At 41.4% G+C, this 27,176-nt stretch overlaps 2 protein-coding genes across 2 annotated transcripts in view; both read right to left on the bottom strand.

Moving 5' to 3' along the window:
* Nucleotides 1-10,146, bottom strand: part of LOC134183749 (phosphatidylinositol 3,4,5-trisphosphate-dependent Rac exchanger 2 protein-like) — a 37,446-nt gene extending 27,300 nt beyond the window's left edge. Inside the window, exons 1-9 of the mRNA XM_062651341.1 lie at nt 9,986-10,146; nt 9,521-9,715; nt 9,347-9,454; nt 7,517-7,618; nt 7,147-7,454; nt 5,543-5,661; nt 3,885-4,034; nt 3,758-3,823; nt 3,612-3,702 (exon numbers count right to left, since the gene is read on the bottom strand). Coding sequence (XP_062507325.1) covers nt 3,612-3,702; nt 3,758-3,823; nt 3,885-4,034; nt 5,543-5,661; nt 7,147-7,454; nt 7,517-7,618; nt 9,347-9,454; nt 9,521-9,715; nt 9,986-10,108 — 1,262 coding nt within the window. The 5' untranslated portion in view covers nt 10,109-10,146. The remainder of the gene's footprint in view (nt 1-3,611; nt 3,703-3,757; nt 3,824-3,884; nt 4,035-5,542; nt 5,662-7,146; nt 7,455-7,516; nt 7,619-9,346; nt 9,455-9,520; nt 9,716-9,985) is intronic.
* A 238-nt stretch (nt 10,147-10,384) lies between these two features.
* On the bottom strand, nt 10,385-27,159 carry LOC134183802 (uncharacterized). Its single transcript, XM_062651375.1, has 7 exons — nt 27,001-27,159; nt 22,173-22,350; nt 15,017-15,108; nt 14,621-14,713; nt 14,516-14,563; nt 11,259-11,336; nt 10,385-10,658 (listed from the first exon to the last, which is right to left on the bottom strand). Exons 1-7 carry the CDS (start codon nt 27,112-27,114, stop codon nt 10,590-10,592), a joined length of 672 nt encoding a protein of 223 aa, XP_062507359.1. The 5' UTR covers nt 27,115-27,159; the 3' UTR covers nt 10,385-10,589.
* Between the last annotated feature and the right edge of the window lie 17 nt (nt 27,160-27,176).

Here is a 27,176-nt window from a genome sequence, read left to right as displayed (position 1 = left end):
TGACTAATGCAACTTCTTGCTACGTGCCAGCATTTCCAGTGCACATTGTGTTACTCCCAGTGTCACAGAGGTGGATCGAAGGGTTAGAGCCAAGTTCTATCCAGTGTTGAGCAATATCAGAAAAAAATTCACCCACGATAATTTTTTCAGCCATTCAACGATATCACAATATATTGCCTATTTGCAAGTCCAAATTTGCATCTCAGTATCATCGTGATAACTCCATTGATCTTGCAAAGATGTGCATCGTCTCACACATACGTACGGTATTACCTCGCATAGAATGGCATGCCGTTATAAGAGAATTTTACCAGAATCCGCTACAACTCCAGCTGGTACCTATAATGCCGTTATAGGGTGAGGTGCCGTTACAGAGTGAGGTACAGTAGTCACAGTAATACGAGGCCTATCTTTTGATTTTAATATTGCGGTAATGGAGGAGACACGTGTCAATGTGGAGAATGATGCTAATGACCATGTTGACGATGTTGCCGTTGGTGAAGACTTTGACTCAAGTCAGCCGAAAGCTAGAAGCAGGAAATCCTACACAGTAGGATTCAAGTTGGCGGCCGTGGACAAGTTTGATCAGCTTGGTCGGCAATGTCACACAAGCTTCAAGGTAACCTCTACGCATGGCATGTTCTTGAAGACTTAGTAGTAGTTAGTAGTACCGCTTAAGAAAGATGTTAGATTTTGTTGGATGTGCAACTTGAGGCGCTGGTAAAATTCCCTCATTTACAACGGCATGCCATTGTACCTCGAGGTATAACAGCACCCTGGTAAAATTCGTTCCATAACGGCATGCCGTTCTATGCAAGGTAATACGGTAACTCCTACCTACAGCTGGGCTACTAACATGTTTACCATATCTGGTTTCAGTCAGATACCTCTAGGAGTGACAATGTTCCCTGATGTGCTGAACAGCCACTCTGAAGCTGCACTAGTGGCACAAATGACAAGGCATTTATAGATAGTTTCAACAGCAGTGGAAAACTTTGTTCTCGTGCTTTCCACCAGACAATAGCAAGCTGCTCTTGCAAGAGACTTTCCTATAGCAGGCACAACATATTGCTGTGTCAGTTGACCTGGGCTTGCCGTCTTCATTGCTCTTCAACCCAAACTTAATTAACAGTACTGCCAGACTGGCAATGTCACATTTGCTTTTGCAAAGAGATCTGAGAACATGACACTGCATGGTGTTGATTCAGGGCAGCAGTCTAGTGGACGTACCATGGACAAGACTGTTTCCACGTGCTTCACTACGTTCACGTGTGAATAACATGAGACACCCTCAGATATCCATACAAACTTGACATGATATATCGCATTGCTTGAAAAACTGATTGACCCATCAAAATATCATCAAAATGCAATATATCGTGATACTGCCCAACACTGGTTCTACCATAGTATCAGCCAACATGAAGCCACATAAGCTTGATGACAGGTAAGCTATCAAACAAGATTAATTAGGTGTCATGCAATAATAAGCATTTGTAGCATCCACTCTAACAATGAAGTGTCTCGTTGGTCTTGTGAACATATAGTCAAAGACACGAAACACTTCTGACAGCTTCAGTAAATATTGCTTTAATATTGCCTTTACTATGTGATGGCTGAAAATGTCTTATGTTCAGCTAGAGTTACCGTGAATCAATTATGCATATGCTGAAATCTAGTTTAACATTATTCATTGCATTCACTTGACACTAGCTGGACTTGTGTAACCTACCTCAACACACTTGATTCACTAAAACAACCATATCATTAGTAATAAATACATGGTAATCATCAGTAGCAACTACAGTTAGACCTTGCTATTCCAAAACACAATGAAGACGCCACTAAAGCATTAATCCACCTTGAATCTAATTAGTCAGAGCCAATGAAGAGTGTGAGAAGGGGCATTGAATGGCACATAAGATTGTCAACATTCAATAACTATTCGATCCCTTTTTAGAAGCATGCAAAGATATCATCACATCGACTGGCATGCTAATTAACACCAGCAATAACAAGTGCATGCGCTGCATTCCAATTGTCCGTCCGTCCGTCTGTCCGTCCACACAGGCATTACTGTAACCCTCCTTTAGTAAAATTAATAATCTAACACCTTCACACGCTGACAAAAGTTCACGTAAACCAAGTTACAAGTGGAACACAAAGCCAAGTTGTCTGATTACCGATAGTCCGACAGTAGCATACGTCAAAAACCACCAGCAAGACAAACGTAATCAAAATAATGATATGCAACTGTAAAACTTTGCTTTCTTATATGCAAATGAGAAAATACCTACAGTATAACATAAAATATTTGTGGGAAATATATTTTGGCAGATTGGCAGATTTTTCAGCAAGAGTCGATATAAAATGTGCCATCAATTTGGCCACCAGGATACATTAACGTCATCACATCAAATATCTAAAGATGATGCGGCGATACATCACACAAATGAGGCCACAAGATGGCAACTCCTGCTTGGCGTCTGTTGTGCCTCTACTCTGTCTAGTAGAGAGGGGTTGAACACAAGAATCAATGAAGCAGGATGAGTCATGTGGGTCACGTTCTTTGCACTGACACAGCAATTCTTCGTCAATACAGTAGTTACAGTAAGTTAGGTTAATGTGATGGCCATGAACGCAGCTGTCAATTGCAAACTCCTCCATGACGCGGCCACTTGACTAGATGGGTGAGATCCCAGAAATAGTGTACAGATATCAATTATCAAACAATAATGTCCAACTGCCAAAATAAATCCGCCAATATGCTTTTTTCATCAATTTCTTAGAAAACCGCCAAATTAATTCCCACCAATGTTTCATCTTACACCGTATATGTGTAGTCTATATCCACCTTCTTCGCTATTAGCAGCGACAATGCTGGGGAAGCTATTTAACAGATTCTCAATACTGTCTGTTTTAATACTTCAAATGCTTCTTGATTCAATACAAGAAAGCAGTTTGGTTGGCGACATGTAATCTTAGCGTGCACATGTGCACGTGCATGCACGCACGCACGCACGCACGCACGCACGCACGCACGCACACACACACACACACACACACACACACACACACACACACACATGTTATTAACCCGAGAAGAGTTTCAGTAGTGCCTCTGTGGATGGACAGACAGACAATTGGAATGCAGTGCATGCCCTGATTGCTATCACTGGTGCCAGTTGATGTGATGATGTAGTTGCATGCTTTCTAGAGGCATTCAGTAGCCATTGGCTGTCGACAATCCCACTGCCAGTCAATGTGTCCAGCTCCCTTCTCGTGCTCTTCATTGCCTCTGGATAATTAGCAGCTAAGGGTTCAGCACTTCAGTGCTTCTTCATCTATTTTATTAAGTACATCAACATAACGTTTCAATGTGGCCAAAGACCATCATCCAATTTAAGCACGCCATTCTAAAAGTCACAGTACTACTCTAATACAATGCCAAACTGATATGACCAAAAATGTGCAATTCCATTATAATAGAACCCAAAACTTACATTTAAGGACAAAATGCTACGGCTATAACAACCTCGTGGTCACAGTTTGTTCACAAACACTAGGAAAATTTTTCAAACTGAACTCCTACATACACACACATCACAAACCTTCCAATAAAGCTCTTTTGGTGCGTTCGCAAATGTTTTGATCTGTCTTTTATCATTCCCCTGTCCCTCATCTGGCCATGCAATCGCATCCCTAACAACAACACAAGGAGTTTGAAACACCAAAAACTTTGTTAACAGTTCCTTACCTTTTTCTTGAATTAGACTCCCAGCAGCAGTGAAATCAAGAGCTGACCCCCCAATCAACGTCAATCCTGACATGATGTTTAATGCCAATGACAAATTACAAAGACAGTGTTTTGACAGTCAACTGACTTCTTTGCTTGTCTCTCTGTGTTATAATAGCTTTCATCCAGTCGGATTTCTCCTCCTTACTCTTGGCAATGCATACAAACCATTTCCGTTTTGAACTGTTGTGTACCTTCCAGCCGTTCACAACTTTTGTGCCACTGCTATGATAATCAGCTAAAACGAACAATTAATTACACCCTGTGTAGCACAGCAAAGCAAGATTGTAATGTTACCAGAGGCATCAGTCAGTCTGTCTGTCTGTCTGTCTGCAAACACGATAACTGTTGAACGACTTAACATATCAATATGAAAAATCTTGCCAAAATGTCAAACAAGTTCGAATATGCATGGGCTCTCGGGGTTAGCAAATTGATTATTAAATTAATAAATCCATTCAATCAATTCAAATGGTTTGCCTATGATTCTGTGATCCCATCATATATGGCTTCTTGTCATTTGGAGCTCTTAATCTCACTCTGCATGTACTGTCAGATTTTGTACAATATATCATTCAGGTTCCATCATCTTAGGCTGTGTCTCCACTTGCTGCTCTTTAAACATGTTTAAACGTGTCTCCACTAGGACTCTAAACATGTTTAGTAGACAGCGTCTCCACTTGTCGATATAATTCTGGGCTATTAAAAGAATTATCTGGGCCTTTGTTGTACCGCGCAAATTCGTTTCTTGTCCACCAGACAGTCGGAGATCGTCTTCTAGTCGTCTGAAGAACAATCACAGATACAAGTCTCTGTCTTCACCAAAATGGCTCTCTCCTGACACTCTGCATCAGTCTACGCACTCTCTAACATTGCCTAGTTCTGTCTTCTTCCAATAGTCTCCAAAGAAAGAGGAAGAACAGCATGAAAGAACTAACATCCATCGTTGTGGAACGCGCATTTATATCACATAACCGTTAAACCTAAACTAGTTTCCTTAAACTACCTCTGAAACATGTTTAGCAAAAGCTGTTTAGGTTTAGAGTTAAAGAGGTTTAACGCTAGTGGAGACATGATTATTCTTAAACATGTTTAAACTTAAACAGGTTGTAAACATGTTTAAGTCCTAGTGGAGACGCCCTTAATCTCACAGATTGCACGTCACTCCCAAAATACTGTACTGCCACTAATTCTTTTCCAACAATAACAATTTCCAATTCTCTTATTTCTTCGACCACTATTGTTTTAGCAATCCTTGCATTTTATTAGACCTTCCTTTATTTAATTGCCTATTACCATTGCCTCAAAGAGTGCACATTCCAAAATGGTACTAAACCAATTAAAATTTTTCATCACTATAATATAAAAATATGTACATGTACCATACCTTACATCTGTCATTCACTGCCTGTCTACTGCTTGAATCATTTTTAGTGTCCACATTGTGGCCGACGATGATCAGTACTCTCCCATTGAGTCATATCACATCTAATGTGATCAATGCAACAGTACAGTATTTTCCTTTTCAAACTTTTTAAAGGTGAAAAGTACAATAAAAAAATTACACATATTCAAAAAGAATTAGTAGTACTATACAGTCTCCTAACATTTGTAAACAATTCCTGTGCAATATTGTCTTTCTTTACCAACAAAAAATAAATGTAAATAATAAGATATAGATTATAAACTGACAATCATAAAGAGTCTGTAGATGTTGTACATGCCAGATCTAATCCGTTGCCTTACCAGTTCCGTCTTCAATATTTTCAAGCTCGATTTGGCTCAATGGAATCCGACCTTTGAATGTGTACAGACTGCTTTCAGGCACCATTGAAACCTTCCTTTCTGATCTTCTCGAGTGTCTCCTAACACAACAACACTTCACACTATCTCAGATACAAATCGTAATTTATTTAATTACCATAACATCCACATGAAACAGTGACCACTGTTTACCCTCTAGGTATACCTAATTAAGATTTAAAATATGCTGCACAACCAAGCATAAACAATACTAGGCTGTGATAGTGTTCCAGTCAAGGTAATAAGTACCAAAAAGGACATATTGATTTGCAACTTCCAAAAACAAGAATACATGTACTGCTCTTCTGTGGTTTCCTCATCTATCTCATTACCTATACCAGCTTTCAACATCATTGCCCCTGAATTCAGACTCTAAATCAGAGGACATCAACAAGTCCACCAACTGCACATTGTCAGACTGCGTGATCAGCAGCTCATGTATGTGCTCCACCTTGGCTATTTTGTGGAGAGCAGTCAAAACGGTATTTCCTAACTAATGGATATTGAGGTGAAAGGTCTACAATAATACCGCGTTCACACTTGCAACTTTAGAACCGAGCTGGACCAGACAAATTTTCTTACAGATTGTCATTTACCCTACTTAAAATGCTCAATAAGACCTCGTTTTGATTCTGACTTTAGCTATCTACCATATAACCAGTTATTTCTGCCAACTTAAATTTCTGTAATTTTTAGACTTAAAACAAAAAATTTACTGCAAATTAAATTTCTGTGTTCCAACCAGGAAGACAGTTACTGGTATGTGTACACATATGTATGTGTGGAACAGTGACTGCCTGAGACTCTGAGGATAGGACTAAATACCTGCTAATTATATTAGTGCGCTCCGTGATTTCTTCCCAGAATTCACAGAAATATCATGATCGCAGAAATAACCAGTAATATGGTAGATAACTTTCTATTATACCTGGCACGGTTCTGAAGTCTAGCATTACAACACATGCACATGTGCAAACAAACAATACTCTTAAACTGTATTCGATGTAGTTCATGATTGCTCATATCGGGACTCACTATAAATAGGCAAGGAACAATCAAACTCAAGGTGGGGCAAGATGCACTAAAAGTAGGGCAAAGCACCCCATGTTAAAACCTAAATACAAAACACTGTATAAGTCATTGCAATTGTGCTCTTTTCTCACAATGCCACACATTAGTTACAATAAACTTTATACAGATTATGCATGTTGCATATTGCAATTAACGGTAACAACATCTATTACACAAACTACAAGACCAATACAGTTAAATATATACATCACATTGTGTAACACATTGAGTCATATCACGTTCTTTTCTCACCATCAAACACTTCATACACACTACCTGCATGTTCACTAATTTACTTTAGTAACTCCCTCTTTGCTCGTCGATCTACCTGCTTACTCATGCAGTGTCTTCCAACTGCCTAATAATTTAGTAGCCCAACTGCCTAATAATTTAGTAGCCCAACTGCCTAATAATTTAGTAGCCCAACTGCCTAATAATTTAGTAGCAAGTCGGCAGTCCTACATTTATGGTCTCACCTTGTTGATAGACCTGAGTACTTTTTACAATAGACAAGCAAATTGTCAAACAGAAAGAAACAACGCTCCTGGGTATTGCCGGACGAGATTTTCATCAGCGATCCCTGCATTACCATCTCATTGCAAGTGTCAATTATGTTTGACCCCTCCCACCCTTCTACAGTCATCTGCCACTCAGCAATACCCACTAGTTTCTCCATCCGCCTCTTTGTCTCGTTTATCACTGAGCAAACGTCTTTCATTGCTTCCAAAGCCTCAGACACTGGTACAAAATCGAGATGATCAGCTGGTGTATATTTTACTAATTCCTGTAACAATAAATTAACTAATCAACAATGATTCTAATGATACAATCTGATCACATTAGTACCTTTACTAATAGAGGGTACTTGCACACACGCTGAAGTGGAGCAAGAAGAAACCCATGAATCTCTTCTGTATGATCTTTCTGCCCTCCCATCAGCATACATCCCTATATGTAATACATAGAAATCAGCACACCTGATCACTGTCAGCATGTACATATGCTCTTCACATAAAGCCACTTTTATAGTATTGGCAGCTGTTGTTGTTAAGTCAAAGACTTTTTCAATATCAATTTACTTATGATCTATTTATGTAGCAAATATTTTGTAAGAGTGATAAGTGCACTTCATTAAATTTCTGCCCTGCTGTCTTGCACATTTGCATAAACACTGTACAGATGGTCATATATCTTGCACGCTTGCATATACACTGTACAGCTAGATGTGGTCACCTATATGTTTATTTTCTTTAGTATATATATTTATGTTCTACAGTATAGGTTGTTACTAAGTTATCCTTCTGGTGCCCTGATACAGTGTAGACAATTATAGCAGTTAATTAAACTCATTCATTTATTAGATCCAGCTGTTCCTGCATGTCATTTCTAGCAAATTCTTGGCAATTGTGTGGCAGTGTCAGTAGTATAGTACAGCTGGATTAAACCATTCCAACACAATCCTAATCCAGTTATAATATGCAGCCTCACCCCTGATGAGTGACCTCACAAATTAATCCAGACCACATTGAAAATTCCAAAGCAGCTAGCTGTGGCCTTTTAGGCATGTCATCAGTCAAATGCAAGAGCAAGATGATGAAACGTCTACATAAGATGCTGACTATAAACTTCCAAATAGCCAATTGGGAATTACTTTGTGCACTGTACTTTGCAAGCAGTATAGCATCTATGGAATAAAGTGTAATTTCTGAGGCTAAACGCTCAAATAATCCAAACAAATTCACTAGACCGAACAGCACTATCTGCTAAGCATAGTACAAACTGTTTGGATTAGCAAGGTTCTAATCTTGTTAGCAAACTGTAATTCAAATCGCAATTTTACCAAATTATTTCTATTCCAGAACACTTTCAATCAATGCATCTGCCTGTGCAATATCCATCTCTAAACGTGCTCTATATCCGTCACTCAAAATTTCTTCACAGCGCCCAGATGCAAACACCAAGATCATTATGACACATTTCAAGACCAAAGAATTACCCTTATGACTGACCTAGCACTGTGTTGTAACCATGGATGTACAATGCATGTAAAGCTTGCTTCCTTGTGCTGCTATAATGCTGTTAAACTCCATGGTAATGTAATGTGTGGCTATACCTTGTCACAATATGAGCAATGCATGCAATACTGCATTCACTCGTCTCCACCTTACATTAGTTTCCACGTGCTTACAAAGGGTCTCCCATCTCACATGTGCATCTATTATTGTGTGAGCCCACTGAATTATGCAGCAATAATAGGCTCAAACTGCAAGACCCAGAAAAGCAATAACACGAAATCACACCATGTGATGCAAGCCACATAATTTTCAATCCAGTAGGTTCAACTTGTCAACAGCACCATGCTTATACAGATTGGATCTACATGTTATTTGTTTAGCTAATTGCATGATGTGTGACACCCAATATTTGAAGTCCGTGTTTTAAGCTTAAGACTTCGGATCTAATAAAGCCGAGTGTCATGTACATGTACTTGAAACTCTAGACACAAAAACTTGGTATATAGATTAGGCATTGATCATACCCTATCTAATTCTCTAAGTTATTACGTTAACATTGTGATTTTGTTTCAAAGACATGCAGCAATGGCCTCTAGGAACTGAAACAACTGTACGTTATATGCATATACGCATTTCTATTTATGATAATAAACGTACTAACCTGGAAGAACGCTCTGTAGTGCTGGTCTTGCATCAACTCATTGAGTAACTTCTGAGCTTGCTCGTGATTCTTGCCGTACTCTGAATACACAGGTTTGAATCGCTCCCTCTTCACAACAAACCCGCAATTTCACAAACAAATGCAAAAAGCCAGTCTAAAGTGAGTCCTCCTTACAAAGTCCACAAAAACCTCTCCAATTTCAGATGTAAACTTTGGTACGTCCCCCTTGATCTGTTCCAGCAGAGACTTTAGGAATTGTCTGTGCAACTCGAGCACCTCCTCGATGTTGCAGAAAAGCGTAGTTATTATCTCTTCCGTGAAACGGCCAGGATCAAACGTCTGCCGCTCGATCATATTCTTCAAGAAGTCCTGAAAGAAAGAGAGCTATACAATCGGTTCATCTAGCATGCAGGTCACCAGATCGCGCGCTAAGGTTTCGTGAAGCGACAGAGTAGCGCAAAAGCATCGGGACTGCGACGACGTTCGCACGTTTTCAATCTCCATTGTTAAACCGTCAAACGACTACAAATTGAGCACAAACACTCGCCACTGACTCGTAAACTGATAGAAGAAGAGCGGGAGGGGCCGTCTAGCCAACCTCTAGACAGCACGGAAAGTAAATCAACGTCGCTTACGTACGTTGCACAGCATTTCTATCTTTCTGATGAAGTCCCGTTCTGTCTGCACAATTTCTTTAATAACCATAACGCGCAGAAGCTTTTTCTTCTCTACAGCGTCCGACTGACCATCGGCGGCCGACATAGTTGCAACTGCAGCGGTTCGATGGACCTGTGAGTGACTGGGACGTGTAGGGAACGCCCACCATTCGTCTCACGCGGTTCCTGTAGGGATGTACGCGTCATCAACAGCCTAGCCTTTCACCAATTTGTTTCATGTCATTCGGAAAACGGAAAGCTATTTCCTTTTCAGAATATTTTAGTGTTGCATGTAGACATGAACTTGTTGGAATTTATCGGGAACGCAGTTACAGTGTGCACTCTGCTGTGTAAATGTGTATCTACTAATACGGCAACGCACTAAAACGGTAACTTACCACATTGAAATCATGAAAACTGTCTACAGTACACTCCTACTGCTATCCACTCAAGACAGAAATAACCACGAAAAACCTAAGTTACATAACGCATAACATGCACCGCTAATAGCGAATTTCGCTTTCTACACAGAGAAAGAAGTAACCAAAATCAGTTCATTCAACACTTCCACCTTCACTTGGGGGGGATCAAGGACTGTAAGCTGGCGGCAGCTGCTCCTTACTCATCATTGCTTGATCATAGTTGGGCAAGTAAACCTGCAGAAAGTCAAGCCAGCAAAATCAATCAATTGAACAGTAGGCACTGTGGCACAAGACACTTGCACAGCACAGAGTTAGACCAATAAAATGTGTCATTTTGACTCTCTACATCACAACAAGTTAGGCATACATAGTAGTCGCTGTCTGTTTCCTACAATAGGCATAACACGTGAGGTAAAATCAAAGTGGAGGCAAATTAGTGAAACACTAATAGTGAACAAGAAATTTCAGCATACAAACTGTATAGTTAGCTTCCCCCTTTTAGATAAAAGATGGAATGTACAGAGAGCACTGGCTACATGAGACAGGTTAGCAGTATTAATCCAAAGACTGCTCCCAGTTATGACTACCAAACCATCAAAGGTAACACAGACAAAAACTATTTCCTAATCTTTCAAAAAGTTGACTTTATCAATCAAGCCATGTATATATCAAAATCAGACTGTGTACACAGCAGTAATGATTGACACCAATAGTCGTTAATACTAATCAACCTAAAGCACACCTGTGTGATGTACGTGAAATGATACTGAGTCATGCACTCTGGCATATGTATCTCCAGTTGTCTCTTTGTGATGTAATGCTAGACTCTCTAACCTGTTGGTATCCTTGCTCTTCATAGCCTTGAAACTTCAACTGCTTGTAAGCATTCCAAATGCACACTAGGAAATAGATCTGACAAAATAACAAGCAACTGTTAGATGAAAATTTGTCATTTATTAAATACAAACAAACAAACAAACAAACAGAGCAACACACATCCACACAAATAACAAAAGCAGAAAAAAAGACAAGCTGAGAGCAGAAGAGAAGAGCAAAAAATGGAGTGAGAGGAGACCTTGCAAACATAAAGCTACTTCATGCTTTCAATCAAGCGACTACTGCATTCAAGCAAAGTACACAAAAAAAAAACAAGAAACAACTGCAACAACTACTAAACAGTTAGAAAGACTTAGCAGTAAACAGAACAACAGCCATATTAGCCTCTTGACGATGCTCACTGCACCTTCGGCTTTCCTGGATATTCAAGCCTCAATGCAGAGTGAAGAATCAACAATACAGATGAGGTGACAAACAACAGATAAGTAAACAGAAAGACAAATAGACTGACAAATACCCAGCAAGCAATGAAGAATACATGGACAAACAATCAAACACACATATGAGCTACTTTGCTTTAAAAACAGCTTTAGGCAAATAGCTGTGTACAAGAAACTGTATATCCTGCTTCGAAATACCTCTTCCAAATTATAGCTTTTTTAATTAATTAATGTCAAAATTCAGTTAATTAATTTGTGACAAACAGAAAGGTGAACAAAGAAAAACAATCCAAACAAGCAAACAACGAACCAAGACACAATGAAACTAGTCTCGTGTAGTTAGACCCTTACCCCGCCCTCATGCCGCATTTCCCCACCGGAACGTTGAGGGCAGGGTTAAGGTATGGCTACTGGAGACTACAATAAAACAAACATACCATACGTGCACACAGACAGTAGTTATAAACTATAAATTGCTAAGCGTTCTGCTAAAGAGCCATCTACAATTATCAAATAATTTTTAATACAAATGTTAGAATTTTCCATCCCCTACCCAATCCAAACAGCTGTCAATAGTCATCCAATAATTTCTCTACTTGCAGCTACTAGAATTTGTTGCACACACTCCTAGTAACAGTGATTTATTAGACAAACTAAAGTATGTACTCTACAGTTAGAAGGCGGTTTTAGAGTGAATCCAGTCTGTAGACCATCCACTGTCTTCTGTCCCATGCATTCTGGTCTGGCAACATCTTTCATCAGCAGGTGACAATAATCAATTCCAACAGCATACCAAAAAACTACTTCTGAACCTCTAGTAGCTACATTTGTCTCTGTCTGCGTCTGCGCCATATGATGGTATGTCCACCGCTTTCGGTGATGACTCCTTCTTCAATGTCTCTTACGTCGAAGATGTGACATGAGGATTGCTTTTAAGCGGCAAGATAGGTAACACATTGGACAATGTAGAGATGGATTGGTGGCAGATGGTTGTTAATATTGTTGTTGTTGTTGTTGTTGCTTACAATGTTGTCTCTTGACTTCAGCAGCTTGAGCACGTTTTAGCTCAAACTCATGTGTGGATATTTGATAACAGCGTCGCCACAAAGCTCTGTCTTTCACAAGGGTCTCAAGGCTGGAAGGGTTGATGTCACAGCACTTCAGATGACTTTTCAAAGAGTCCTTACACCTCGATTTCGGTCCTCCTTGGTGTCTTTGCCTTCTCCTAGTTGCCCATATAGAAGTTGCTTTGGAATTCTAGTATCTGACATTTACATCACGTGATCAGTCAGAAAACAGACAAAGAAAGGCCAGTAGTAAGAGACTATAGGAAATTGCATGAAGAAGAGATTATAGTGAGTAAGGGGAGTGCGAGACCAAACCCACTCTCTCGTCCTGCGCCATATATAGTAGCTCTCACACTACACCCATATAATCAAGGAATAAGCGTAACGGTGAACTGTGACTGCTTGGTTCCCATTCATCAAGTTGTCAAAAGTATAACCAGTCATGCGTATCTGGCTTCTTGTTGGCATTGTTCATTCCCTGTTGAACCTCAACACTGTTAGCTATGATGTTGTCACCTGCATTCCCATACCTATTGATCTAGTGCTCACAGGGTTTCCCACAGACACCTCTAGCAGCCGACTCAATATTTTATTAATTAATATCAACACAACTTTACTGATATCTAACGTAATGCAATAATACAATGATATCTCACGTCTAGTGATGTAGACTTAACATGCACTGCGGGTTATCACTCTTGTGATCAGGAACCTTGAACTGGTACATAGCTTTACTAGACGTGTGAAAGTCGACTTCCTATGATCTTCTACACCTCCCTGGCTTCAGACGTGCCATACCGTCAATAGCTATAAACTTCTTTGCCTTACTACCCTGTATGTTGCCGCAACTTCGACAATAAGAGCATAACATTACCATTTTACCATTGCTATATACTTCCTTATTTAATCGAGAACTATTTGCTGCTCACTGGTCAAATATAGAACTTAGCTGGGTAGCTATACGCTTGCCTAATAAGATTTGCTTGCAATGGCTTCTGTGATCCCCGTTCGCTTTCATCAGATTCACTGTCTGTATACTCTGCTATGGGGCAAGGTCTCTTCAAATGGGATACATCAAAATCCATTCTTCTCAACTCACGGAACAAAGCGGAAGTCGTCAATTCGAGCTATTGCATATGTGCATGCCTCAATAACACCAGTTGCAGAGTGTAATACAGAAATAAGTATATAGAGACAAGACTGTACTGCTAGAAAGTGGGTCGGCAGCAATTTTGACAGCCGACAAACATTGTTCACAGTCGACTGAGACGGCTGGATGGCTCTGCGGGAAACCCTGGCTCAGCTTAAGAGTACAAAGTGCTGCATTTTGCTGTGGATCACTTGTGTATAATTGCTGTCATTGTAGAGCTCTGGAAGAAATACTCTCTCATCCTCTTTTGTACACCAAAACAGTTAACTACATTTTAGCAAATATGTGAATCCCAAACATGTGCAATGATCAAATCATTTCCAATTTACACAACCTGTTGACCAAACCATACACCTTCAAATGTTGCTCACATTTAAATCACTCGCTCCTTACAAACGACCCCTAAATACATCTAGACAACAATAGACAGACACACAGAAAGACAACTAGACAAACAGATAAAGAAACAGACAAATAAACAGGCAGACAAACAAATAGATATGCAAACAGACAGATAGATAGACAGACAGACAGACAGACAGACAAACAAATAAACAGACACAAAATTACAAACAGTTGCATATTCATCAATTTTACCTTGATGACCAGAACCAAAGTGGCAGCAATGAGAACCCACATTGGATACTACAAAACACAAAATAAAACATTCGACATGCCAAATCAAGAACAAAACAAACTTACAGCATCGACCGGATAGAAACAAAATCCCACAACAGAGAGAATTACTTTAACAAAAATCCAAACATACAATGGCATCAGATAGCCCGGTTTGCGCTAAACACAACAAATAAAATCATACCTCTAAAGCAAAGTACAATGCAAATCCGCAAGTGCACTGTTTTAAATATGTATATCAGCTATACTGGCTTATTAGACAATATGCCAATTTGATATTAAAAACAACATGCTATGGTACTGTTTGTTTAGAATGTAGCATACAACATCACAACAGTGAAGATTTCAAATTGACTGTATTACTCTTGTTAGCATATTTGCACAATAGTTTGTTTCTGGGTTACTTGCTATGTGGCTTCATAACATATTAATGTTTGCACACACTGAGCTATTGATACATACTGCAATGATGCCATAGAACACCATCAAACTGAACAGAAACACAAATATGGCAAGCCCCAAGTAGACCTTGATCCAGAGCGACACGACTTCACCTAAACAAGAATATCATAAGAAACAATTCAAAACAAAGCGACGATGGAGATAGGCAAATAAATAGACAGACAGATAAACAGACAGACAGACAAACAAAGATATTAGCATAGCCAGATTAGATCATCAAAACATAGTGTACTAAGTGTAATTTTGAAAGCTTCATGACCATAATAGTCTTGTTGTATTAGTGTTGAGACAGACAAACAGACAGACAAGACAGACAGACAGACAGACAGACAGACAGAATCAAGTTTATTGTCAACAATCTTCACTACTACAAACAGTTATTGTTAAAATGAAATGTTCTACTTGTAGTCCGAGACTATTGCTAATGAGTAAAACACTGACAGACAGACAGACAGACAGACAGACAGACAGACAGACAGACAGACAGGCAGACAGACAGACAGGCACACAGATAGACAGACAGACACAGATATCAGAGCAGAAGAAAATTCAAACACACTTGAACTTCTCACAGGCAAAATTTGAAATCACTACAATTTTGGAAGAAGCCTCTACTGGTCGTGATGCAGGTACACTCAGGTCACTACAAGGTAATGGGGCTGGGGCATAGATCAATGCAGCTCCTACCTCACTAAGTTTTGCACTAAACTCTTTGCAAATTTCGCTTGGCGAGCTTTGTCAGCCTGGGTCTGCCTATCTCTTCTAATTTTGCAGACCAATGTCATTGTGGAGCAGCAATTAATAGCAGTGGATACCACCTAATCACGTGCAAAACAGGTGGTGGCACTGTCTGGTCACACGAGTCAAAACTAAGGTATGGTCCAAATGCCTCGGAGATCTTCACATACCTCATCACAAGGAGCCGAGAAATAGATATTCAAATAGCAATAACAGACAGGACATTACAGTTATTGATGTTCAGTTTTGTGCTTTGATTTACACTGCCTTGGCACACCCATGGAGTTCTGAAGTATTCCCGAGATCTGCTCATATAGATGGTACTGCTGCTTTGAGACAGGAAGAAAGAAAGAAAAAAATTAAATACAGCTCTGAAACGAGAGTTGGTGGTGCCTCTGTTAAAACGATATCTCTCATCATGGAACATTTTGGCAGATGGGGTTCAGATGATCTCAAATATCTACAACATCTGTCTAAATTATCTGTTGATGAGTTAGGAAAACCAAACCCAAGTGAATTCTTAGACCATTGGAGAGAAAGATTCTCAATTCAACTACAGAAATGTAATAGTAACACCATCAAGAAGATCTCCTCACTGCCTAATGAAGATGACAGCTTCAGCAAAGTAGACCAGTTGTTTGCTAGATAACTGACTGCTAGTGCTGGTCCTTTGAGGACCAGACTATCTTTTAGGTATATTACCCGAGGCCAATATCCGGGATAAGACAAACAGACAGACAGACAAACAGACAAACAGACAGACAATAAGACAGACAGATACACACACAGACAAGCACACAGAAAAAAGACACACAGATAGACAGACAGACAAACAGTCAGACAAACAAATTGCCTTATTTGATTTTAAACTTTAACAAAGACAACAAGCAAATCTTCAAAAGTAAACACATTCACATCAGTCCATTACTCTGTTCATCAATTCAAACCTACTGGATTAAAAACTAAATCCCCGTCTCTAAATTTGTCTACCTCTACTTGACCAAGTGAGAGGTGAACTATTTTTTTGTAAGGTCACTTGACTGTTACGTCTGTACTAGAACAGAAAAGTGGCGTCTCCAATCAGTGAGAACTTCTACTGCTGGTTTAGTATCTCCAACAGCTTTTCCATTTTTGCCAGTTCTTGCAGAAACCATTCTGCCAACTGACTCCACCAACCAACTACAAAAATCTTCAAAAACTAAGAGTGATTGTCAGACAGACAGAGTGTGTAACTCGACCCATGGGTCGAAAACTCACTATTTAGCTATGGTGCCTTTTACTGACATTCACTGTATGGTAGTATCGATGCTGAAAATAAATGAAAGACAGACAGACAGACAAACAGACAAAGTTTTGGTTTGTAGGCTCCACAGCGAAGTTTTTTTAATTCTACTTGTTATTGATAGTGACACATAGTCACTATCTAGGAATGGCTGGGGTATCAATACATAAGCTCGTTTATGGCCCCTTTCTATCTTGGCTAATAGCATTAATGAAGTCTCCTGCTTTCTTCTCTATGTGTGCCAAGATTAAACCGCTAAAACCATTTGGTATATTTTTAAATGTTTTTGCAATGTACCACAATTTCGTCGAACAGGTTGCATTTCTTTGTTGCTACTATGCTGGGCAGAAGCATTTTTTCATTTTGCGATTGGTTCAGAGCGGTGTGGTGCGTCCTCTGCCATTTTGGAAGGGGCACTGTGCGTGCTCTGGTATTTGGCAATAGCAAATGCGCACTGCAGCTGAGTAAGCATTATACAAAAGCTACCGCAAGCTAACAATTATTATTCTAACAATTTAGAACATTGAAACTTGTCCAAAAATGGACAACTGGCTAAAGATCATTTTTGCGTTTTCTTCGCTAATAAGTGTAAACACGCAAAGATATATTACTACCACCCATAGGGTGGGGCAGGACTAGTTTATAACTATTTGCATCTTGTGTATTTATGTAATCTATAGTTGTACTTATTGCTCATTAGCTGTTACTTTAGTTTCACCTGTATTAGCTTTGATGTAGAAAAATACATGAAGATTTGACAGACAGACAGACAGACAAACAAACAGACAAACAAACAGTAACTTTACATTGTAGTGTGCCGCCATTGCCAATAGCCTACAATAGTGCTGATTTGTTCAATACATGTATAGACAAACAAACAGACACACACACACACACACACACACACACACACACACACACATACACACACACACACACACACACACACACACACACACACACACACACACACACACACACACACACACACACACACACACACACACACACACACACACACACACACACACACACACACACACACACACACACACACACACACACACACACACACACACACACACACACACACACACACACACACACACACACACACACACACACACACACACACACACACACACACACACACACACACACACACACACACACACACACACACACACACACACACACACACACACACACACACACACACACACACACACACACACACACACACACACACACACACACACACACACACACACACACACACACACACACACACACACACACACACACACACACACACACACACACACACACACACACACACACACACACACACACACACACACACACACACACACACACACACACACACACACACACACACACACACACACACACACACACACACACACACACACACACACACACACACACACACACACACACACACACACACACACACACACACACACACACACACACACACACACACACACACACACACACACACACACACACACACACACACACACACACACACACACACACACACACACACACACACACACACACACACACACACACACACACACACACACACACACACACACACACACACACACACACACACACACACACACACACACACACACACACACACACACACACACACACACACACACACACACACACACACACACACACACACACACACACACACACACACACACACACACACACACACACACACACACACACACACACACACACACACACACACACACACACACACACACACACACACACACACACACACACACACACACACACACACACACACACACACACACACACACACACACACACACACACACACACACACACACACACACACACACACACACACACACACACACACACACACACACACACACACACACACACACACACACACACACACACACACACACACACACACACACACACACACACACACACACACACACACACACACACACACACACACACACACACACACACACACACACACACACACACACACACACACACACACACACACACACACACACACACACACACACACACACACACACACACACACACACACACACACACACACACACACACACACACACACACACACACACACACACACACACACACACACACACACACACACACACACACACACACACACACACACACACACACACACACACACACACACACACACACACACACACACACACACACACACACACACACACACACACACACACACACACACACAAACAGACCGACAGGTAACAGCAAACAGAGACAGATAGACTAGTACAAATAACAAAATATCCTCTACTATAATGCGCCAACCCCTGCTTCCGTCTGTCTGGATGTCCACATGGATGTCTGTCCGTCTGTAATGCACCAATCGCACTACGCCACTCTTGGATCGTCACGAAATGTGGCAGCCTGGTCGAGTTCGGCCATCCAAGACAACCGGTCGCGTCGAATTTCACCTAGACTTCCTCCGACAGCCAGAAACAAGACATTGGCGGCCTGAAATGAGATGCACCGGAGTTTGTTTGTTCAATTAACCGAGTTTGCGGATGCGACGTGTGCTCGCCAGGTTTAGATAGTACAGTGCAAGATGCACATGCGCTGCACTCACCAGGCCGTTGTGCATGCATGCGTCTGTCCCTGTAAGGTGCGTCGTCTTCGTGGAAGTGGCGTGCAAAGATAGATTGCTACCGCCCACGCCAGCCACTGTACACCATCAATCCTAGAGTTCCCAGCTGATACGTATAGTAGAGTGAAAGATGTGCCCGCTGCAGAGTTTAAGCCGGCTCACCGGGCCGCGTGGAAGTGGGGTGCAAAGATAGATTGCCACTGCCCATAGGGCGGGGTAGAACTAGACCTATCCAGTTGCATGTCACTTATCTGACCCCCTTGGGACCGGACCCCTGTTGGATAAGTGAATACGTTGGATAACTGAAGCTGTTACGTACTCAATTGTTCACATTATACAGCATTTTTCCACATTAGGTATAATGAATGTAGATGTAGAATGAATGTAGATGTAGAATGAATGTAGATGTAGATAAATACAACGAGAAGAAACGCTTGAACTCACTCTCAAACTTGTTTCAAGAAACAACTGACATACACATGGATCTATATGTACATACACGTACGCGCTGACCAGTGATCACGTGGCAAGCTTGACCTGTCGGGTAACCGGCGTGTCGGCTAAGTGAACGTCGGATAAGTGACACGCGACTGTACTATAATATGCCAACCCCTCCCCCTTCTGCAGATGGATGGATGGATGGATGTCTTTCAAATCGTCACAAAACACGGTGGTCGGGTCAAGTTCAACCGTTTGAGACAACCGGTTGAGTGAGATTTTGCCTAGACTGCTTCCGACGGCCAGAAATGAGACTTTGGTGTTCTGAAATGAGATGCACTGGAGTTTGTTTGTTCAATTAACCAAGTATGCGAATGTGACGTGGATGTTAGATGCATTTTTCAGCCACTGTACACCATTCTCTAATACCCACAACTGGTACAGTACAGTGCGATAAGCGCTTACCCACTGCAGTTAGAGAAAGCCGGCTAATGCGTGCGTGCATCCGTCCATGTGTCACAGAACGTGCGTATTCTTTGCAGAAGTGGCATCATTCTCCACGAATAGGTCATGCATGGCGTTCATTATGTCAAAACAGTCTGAGATGGGGATGCTAGAGACAAAACTCTTGCTCGAGTGAATACGACACAGCAAATGCGTAGAGTGTAAAATGCCCTGGCTGGAGCGCAAGATCCATACAGTGATGTGTGTATGGTACATTATAATGAACGCTAAGTAAGCGTGGATATACAAAAGCTAGCGCATGCTAACAATTATTATTCTAACAATTAAAACTTGCCAAATAATGGACGACTGGCAAGAGCTCATTTTGCGTTTTCTTCGCCTAATAAGTGTAAACTTGCAAAGTTAAATTGCTACCTCCCCTAGGGCGGGAGCGGGGTAAGGCTAGTTATTGTTTTGTCATAGATCTTCAGTATGTACATGCTCAGCAAAAGGTACAGTTCTATACATTAATTACAGTCTGATGCGATGCTTAATGTATAAAACTTTGAATGTCTGGCCAGTGACAAAATGTTTTCAGCTACGGGTCATCCATAATTGTCGACATTTACTCAAGCGTACAAAACGTATGCTAGGGGGAGGGTAAGAGAAGTTGTACGCTCTTGGGGCAAAGTATAAATGTCGATAATCTCGTTTGGTCCAGAAGTAGATAGAAAGTGATACTGAAGTCAGGATATCGCATTTACGCCTACGCTTGTTGTATATGTGTGTAATTATCTGTCACAAGTGTATACACATATAGCAGGCTAGTTGTTTGTCGTACGTGTTTGAAGGGTACATGGAGTGGGATCCATGGGACGGCAGGTACCCTGCGGTATGTACTAACAGGCCTATCTAATAGACCTTGCACAGTTCATACAAGGCCGGCGAACAGGTACCAACAGTTTGTGAATGCTTTTGCCAGCCCATCTTTGTCTCGCAATCAAGGAAGCTGTGCAGAAAGCACAACAACAATGGAAGACTCTTGGCAGCATAACAATCTTCAAAAGGGCTTCTAATTATGTAATTACAATATCATGCCATATTAGAAATAGCTTCACAATAACCAACATATTTTATGTACGCTTACAGGATGGTTATGCAGACAAGAGTATGAGTAAGGTCGAAATGAGAACTTATGCAAAAAAGATTACGCGTTGTACGCTTGAGTAAATGTCAACAATTATGGATGACTCCTTACTAAACAGACAGAGTGAGACAAACAAACAGACATACTTACCGACTGACTGATCAAAAAAGAAATAAACAAAACAACAGAACAACAAAACACATAGACAAACAGACAAACAGACAAACATGAACTTAGGCACTAGCAGATAGACAGTCTGACAAACAGGTTAACACACAGACAATCCAGTAAAAGAAATCTAAAGACAAGCCCTTGAAAAATCATACACAACCAATGGTGCAAATCCACAGACAATAATAGCTCCACAAAATTCCCTACTCCTTACCAAACTCTTCACAAGTCATTTCCTGAAGCCTTGTCGAATACGACTCGCTGTAACCTTCATGCTGCTGTGCACGAACGTATTGCATCACAGCCTCGTATGCCACTTTGGTCACATGTTCACGAACACTTTTGACCGTCAACACAACTGTACAAACTCCTCCGACTGTCACACTGCCGACCTGCAAACAACATCGTAAAATAACTAACACTCCAATTTCACCACCAACACAGTTAAATGATGATAAGATACACGGCCCATAATTACCAACTACATATTTGATTATAAATAATTATAAATAATTAGAAAACCTATAAATAAGTACACATACAGTATGACTGCTACTGCACACTGCAGTGCACATAATTCAAATTGCTCAGATCTGCTAGAAAGTCTCAACTGAAACTCATTATCAATACAAATTATAGACACATAACTGACAACTACATGCAAGAAGAATACACACAGCATTGAGATTTCTGGGTGCAGCACAACCATAACACTCTACACTTAACTACATGTCTATTGCTGTGGTATGTAAACCTCTGCTTCCATGTTGTTGTTCAATCAAGTCAATAGCAAATATTGAAATCGAAACTAACAATCTAAAGAAACAGTTGAGACAAGAGGTACGCAAAGGCACAGTTGCACAGAACAGTGTTCTCGCCAGTACTAGCTGCACCAGCAAATTGCCAGTTAAGACAGCGAGGTGGCCGCTTAAAATTAAGACAAAAAACATCCATTTAATATTGCCTGTTGGGAATGAAGATGATGAAAGCTGTAGGCATAGTCCACACATAGACACCAAACATAGTCGTTTTGCTCGATCTCTCAACTGTGTAAAGATCTGTGTAATTGCATCAAAGTGGTCTGGGTGTTAAGGCTTACAAGGTGTTTCTGAGTTACTATAACAGAATGACTTTGCTGTCACAAAAAATTAAACCCTATTGTGCCTGACAGAATGCCCCAATCTATTTTGACATGGTCTGCTAGTAACAACTGACTAACCTATAGAATTTGTGAGATGTTTTTTGTGACATCTCACAGCCAGTGAGTGTCAATTCCACTGTCAAATGCAAAACCGGCAAATTCTATACAGTGCCAATTGGTTACATGGAGGTTCTAGGGTTAGGGGAGCAAAGCGGCTGGTGGGCGGGAGCACCGACTTGGCAGTATACTGTTCACCACCCTTGCTGGCATTGCCAATAAGAGTTGAGACAAATTCAGAGGCGCAGTAGCGTAGGCTTCTATTCTGTCTACAGTCGGTGGAAAAAGCAGTCGGCAGTCGGAGAGGATACTGGAACTAATGCACGTTACAGAGTTCATGGATGCCAAATACCAGTGGCACAGAGTAATTTCTCCAACCTCCAGGAGAGCTAATTTTAGCATGCTAAGGGTAACGCCTCCAGGGGAGATAGCATACTAGGATAAAACCTCCTCCTACCCTCGTGATATCTGAATTTGAACTGGCGTGGCAATGGCCACTGAACAGGATTACTTTGACAGTCTGCATTACAAGTAGTGCAAGGAGGAAGCAGTAACCATAAGCGGATACAGGCAAGGCACTGGGAGCACGTGCCACCCATCTGGGGAAACAAGCCACCTATTTGGGGAAACGTGCCCCCCCCCATTTGGGAAAACTTTCTTCTAAGTGATTTGATCTACTAGAGTCATTGATACATACTTTAATCCGCCACTGGTAACAAAAGCAAACGTACAGTTTACTTGCTTGGCTGCAAACAGCTGACATACGCTACCTTGTTTCGACAGACTTCACCAGCCGCCAGCACGTCCATCGCCGACAAGGTTTGAGAGACAATGAGAAGAGAAAACTTAGAGACAAGGCTGCACGGTACCATCAGAAAGACGGCCATCTTTACAGGTCGTGAGTAAGGACAGGAATGCAAGGTATCGAACACCTTGAATCCCCACGAAATTGTTCAAACCTTTTAGTTAAAGTTTGCAACACATTTTTCTTAATCTGGATCCACCACCGGTAAGCCTCTAGGGTAACAGCTCCTAGATGGAATCAATCCTGCAATCTAGGGGAGGAAGGTCTTCCCCTAAGGGCAAAAAATTTACAGTACAGGCACACTCTCCAGAAGGAAGACTGACACTAAAAAAGGGCAGCAACTCCGGTAGCCTCAGTTCCAGACGCTTTCGCGTATGTAATACTACACATGACAGGTGTATGGGCTCAAAAGTAGGAGGAGCGAGCGGGAAAGCGTCTGGACGCACTGCTACTATGAACAAGTTCAGGGGTGGGAAAGCTATTAAACATGAAACGTTCCGCACCAATAGAAACTTCCCGCTCGCTCCAAGCGGTGCTTTTGATTGGTCTATAACAAGAACAATACCACTTAGTTTACAGTTACAATTGTATACATGCTAATTAACGTTGTTAGACAGAGTTAGGCTAGTATTACAACAGCTGCAGCATTTCTTGCAATGGAAGTCTTCTCAAGTGAATTAGAAATATAAGCTACGCCTGTACTACATAGACTGATCCTCAGATGATTCAATAGCGGAAGCAGTAGCTGTCTGCTGTCCTCAATTCGTGATCGAAGCTGTGAAGTCGTTGCAGCACCTCTGCATACATGATAGGTCATCTGGCCCGAGGAGACGACATTCTCGCATGTTTTCCAACTGGCTATAGCAAGTCTATGATATTCCACATGATGCCAGTGTGTGCAACACTCTGTGGATCATTGGTAATGCAGACTGCTCTTTCCATCCAATTAAGCCATTGCTTTCTCTCATGAGAGACCAGGTAGCAAGCTTGACAGAACACAGTGTAATAGCTGCAATGATAGGCGCTAGCTTGTTCGAAGACTAACAGATTCAATGTGGTGATGTCAGCGTTGTGTTTGGCAGTCCATGCTCTCATTGGATAAACACCCTCCAACAGAGTCGATTCTGCAATCACATCGTTGCTGTTGTTGCAGACGAAGTGCACTGCGTCGTTCGGTGGTTAGCCTGTTTTTGCTTACTGTTTCGATGTTATTCAAACGGAACTGACTGATGAGTTACCTACACCCTTTTCCTATTGAATTGTGCAACATAATGCAGTTAGACTAATGGTATAATTTGGATCTAATAGCTTTCCACCCCTGTACTCGTTTGTATTAGCAGTGCGTCCAGACGCTTTCCCGCTCACTCCTCCTACTTTTGACCCCATATACCAGTCACGTACAGTAGTACATACGGGAAAGCGTCTGGAACCGACCTGATGGGAACCGGAAGTGGCTGTATGAAGTAGACTTTCCAAATATTGGCAGAACCGCTGCTTACAGCCCTGTCATCTTCCCCGACCATTGTCAGCTAACTGTGCATAACTGCGTTGCGAAGGCACTTGGATACGTCGACCACGCCTACGTATGTCTCTTCTTTCGAAATGCAACAGCCTGTCTAAACAGTCTACAGAAACAGCCCGCACGTTATCTTTCAAAACAAGACCCGGATTATCTGCATCTCATTGTGTTACAATGTCCCGTATTCGGGTACTTGATATGTCGACTACTTTACTGATAATCTGTGTAGCCACCAGAGCTTTTTCTTCTCCATTGTCACAACGTGTAGTGAAAAGAAGGTTTGAAGCATAAATTCAACGATAGGTAGGATGCAACAGAGGACGACTTTTCGTAAGAGGGGGACAGAAGTGGACGTGCTTTGATGCAGTCACCGCCATGCCGCCTCATTTTGTGAATTTCGTCCCAGGAAACAAGATGACCAGCTACTCTGTTTCGATCAGTATAGGATGCAGTGTATCTTAGTCGATTGCTAACAGCAGTTTGCGTTGGTCTCGTGATCTCTTGCACAGGGTAGGATGATGAAACGGGCACAAATGGCTGATCTTGAAATGCACAGTGTGCGGTAAGTACATTCACTACAAAGTACGGGCCCTTTTGTATAAAGCTTCAGGCCTTCAAGTGTGCTTTGATTGTTTTGGAGGCAATTTATCATTGTCTAGGGTACAGGCAAAATGATTTTTGTCTTGATGGTTTTGCGCCTTGCTGGTTGGGAGCCAACTTTTGAACTTCCTGTGCATTTAGCTCCACCGCTAGAAGACAATTTGTTTCCCTCATGCTATTGCATTGATGTTTTTCTTTTCATTTTGCAAGAGCAGCACCAAACCGTTGCTTGTCAAGGTGTCTATCGGTTGCATAAAATACGAGTTTCGTCGACTCGGGTCAGCTCTTGTGACATACAGTAGGCGGGGCTGATGGTAGTAGGCGGGACTTAGGTTTTGAGCTCTGCCAGATGCTTACCAGTACTCATTGTTCGCGTATTTCAGTCAGCAAACGTTGTACAAGTACTCTGACAAGTTGTACAACGTTGCACGAGCACATTTACTCTATTGTACCTGTAGCTGACGTTGTTACGTCGGGAAAAGAACGTCGAACACCTAAAGGGGTCCTGGTCGTGAAATCTTGCCATAGCAATGGAAGTAACCCAGCATGAGCATTCACACTCGATAACAGCTATAAAGTCAAGACAACCGATCGTTTTCGCTGATGTTTTGCGCCTTAGGATTATCCGGGTACTTTGAAAGATAAGACTTTGTTCCGTGCACTGTAAAAGCTATCATGCACGTCAAAAGTGCTCATGTTGCGGCAAACTATTAAACATTGGTAACATTGAACACAGACACACAAGTGTTCAGAACGCTCGTAGAGATAGCAAAGTGCCTGTAGCTGTCGTAAAGACAGCGGAAGTGACGCGTCCCTTCAAAGATGGAAAGAGAGAAAAATAACGATTTTGTAAAGCATGAACGCAGACTTCCCACGTAGTATTTACCGTCTATTTCGTATGTTGCGATGTAAGTACTTACCGCATACAGAACTGCAATTATAGCAGTCGCGGTGGTCGACAGGCAACAACAGCAGCTTCTCGGTGCTCTCGAACGATCGCTCGAAAGCTCCACATCGTCAGGAAATCGCTTCATAGCTCAAACAGGGTCTCAAACTGTAGATGACGTAACTTCTGATATCAACCAGGTTATCCGGG

The sequence above is a fragment of the Corticium candelabrum genome, chromosome 8 (genome assembly GCF_963422355.1).
Source record: "Corticium candelabrum chromosome 8, ooCorCand1.1, whole genome shotgun sequence".
NCBI classification, from domain to species: Eukaryota; Metazoa; Porifera; class Homoscleromorpha; order Homosclerophorida; family Plakinidae; genus Corticium; species Corticium candelabrum.
The sequence above is the reverse complement of the archived record's forward strand: the minus strand, read 5'-3'. Positions and strand labels throughout refer to the sequence as shown.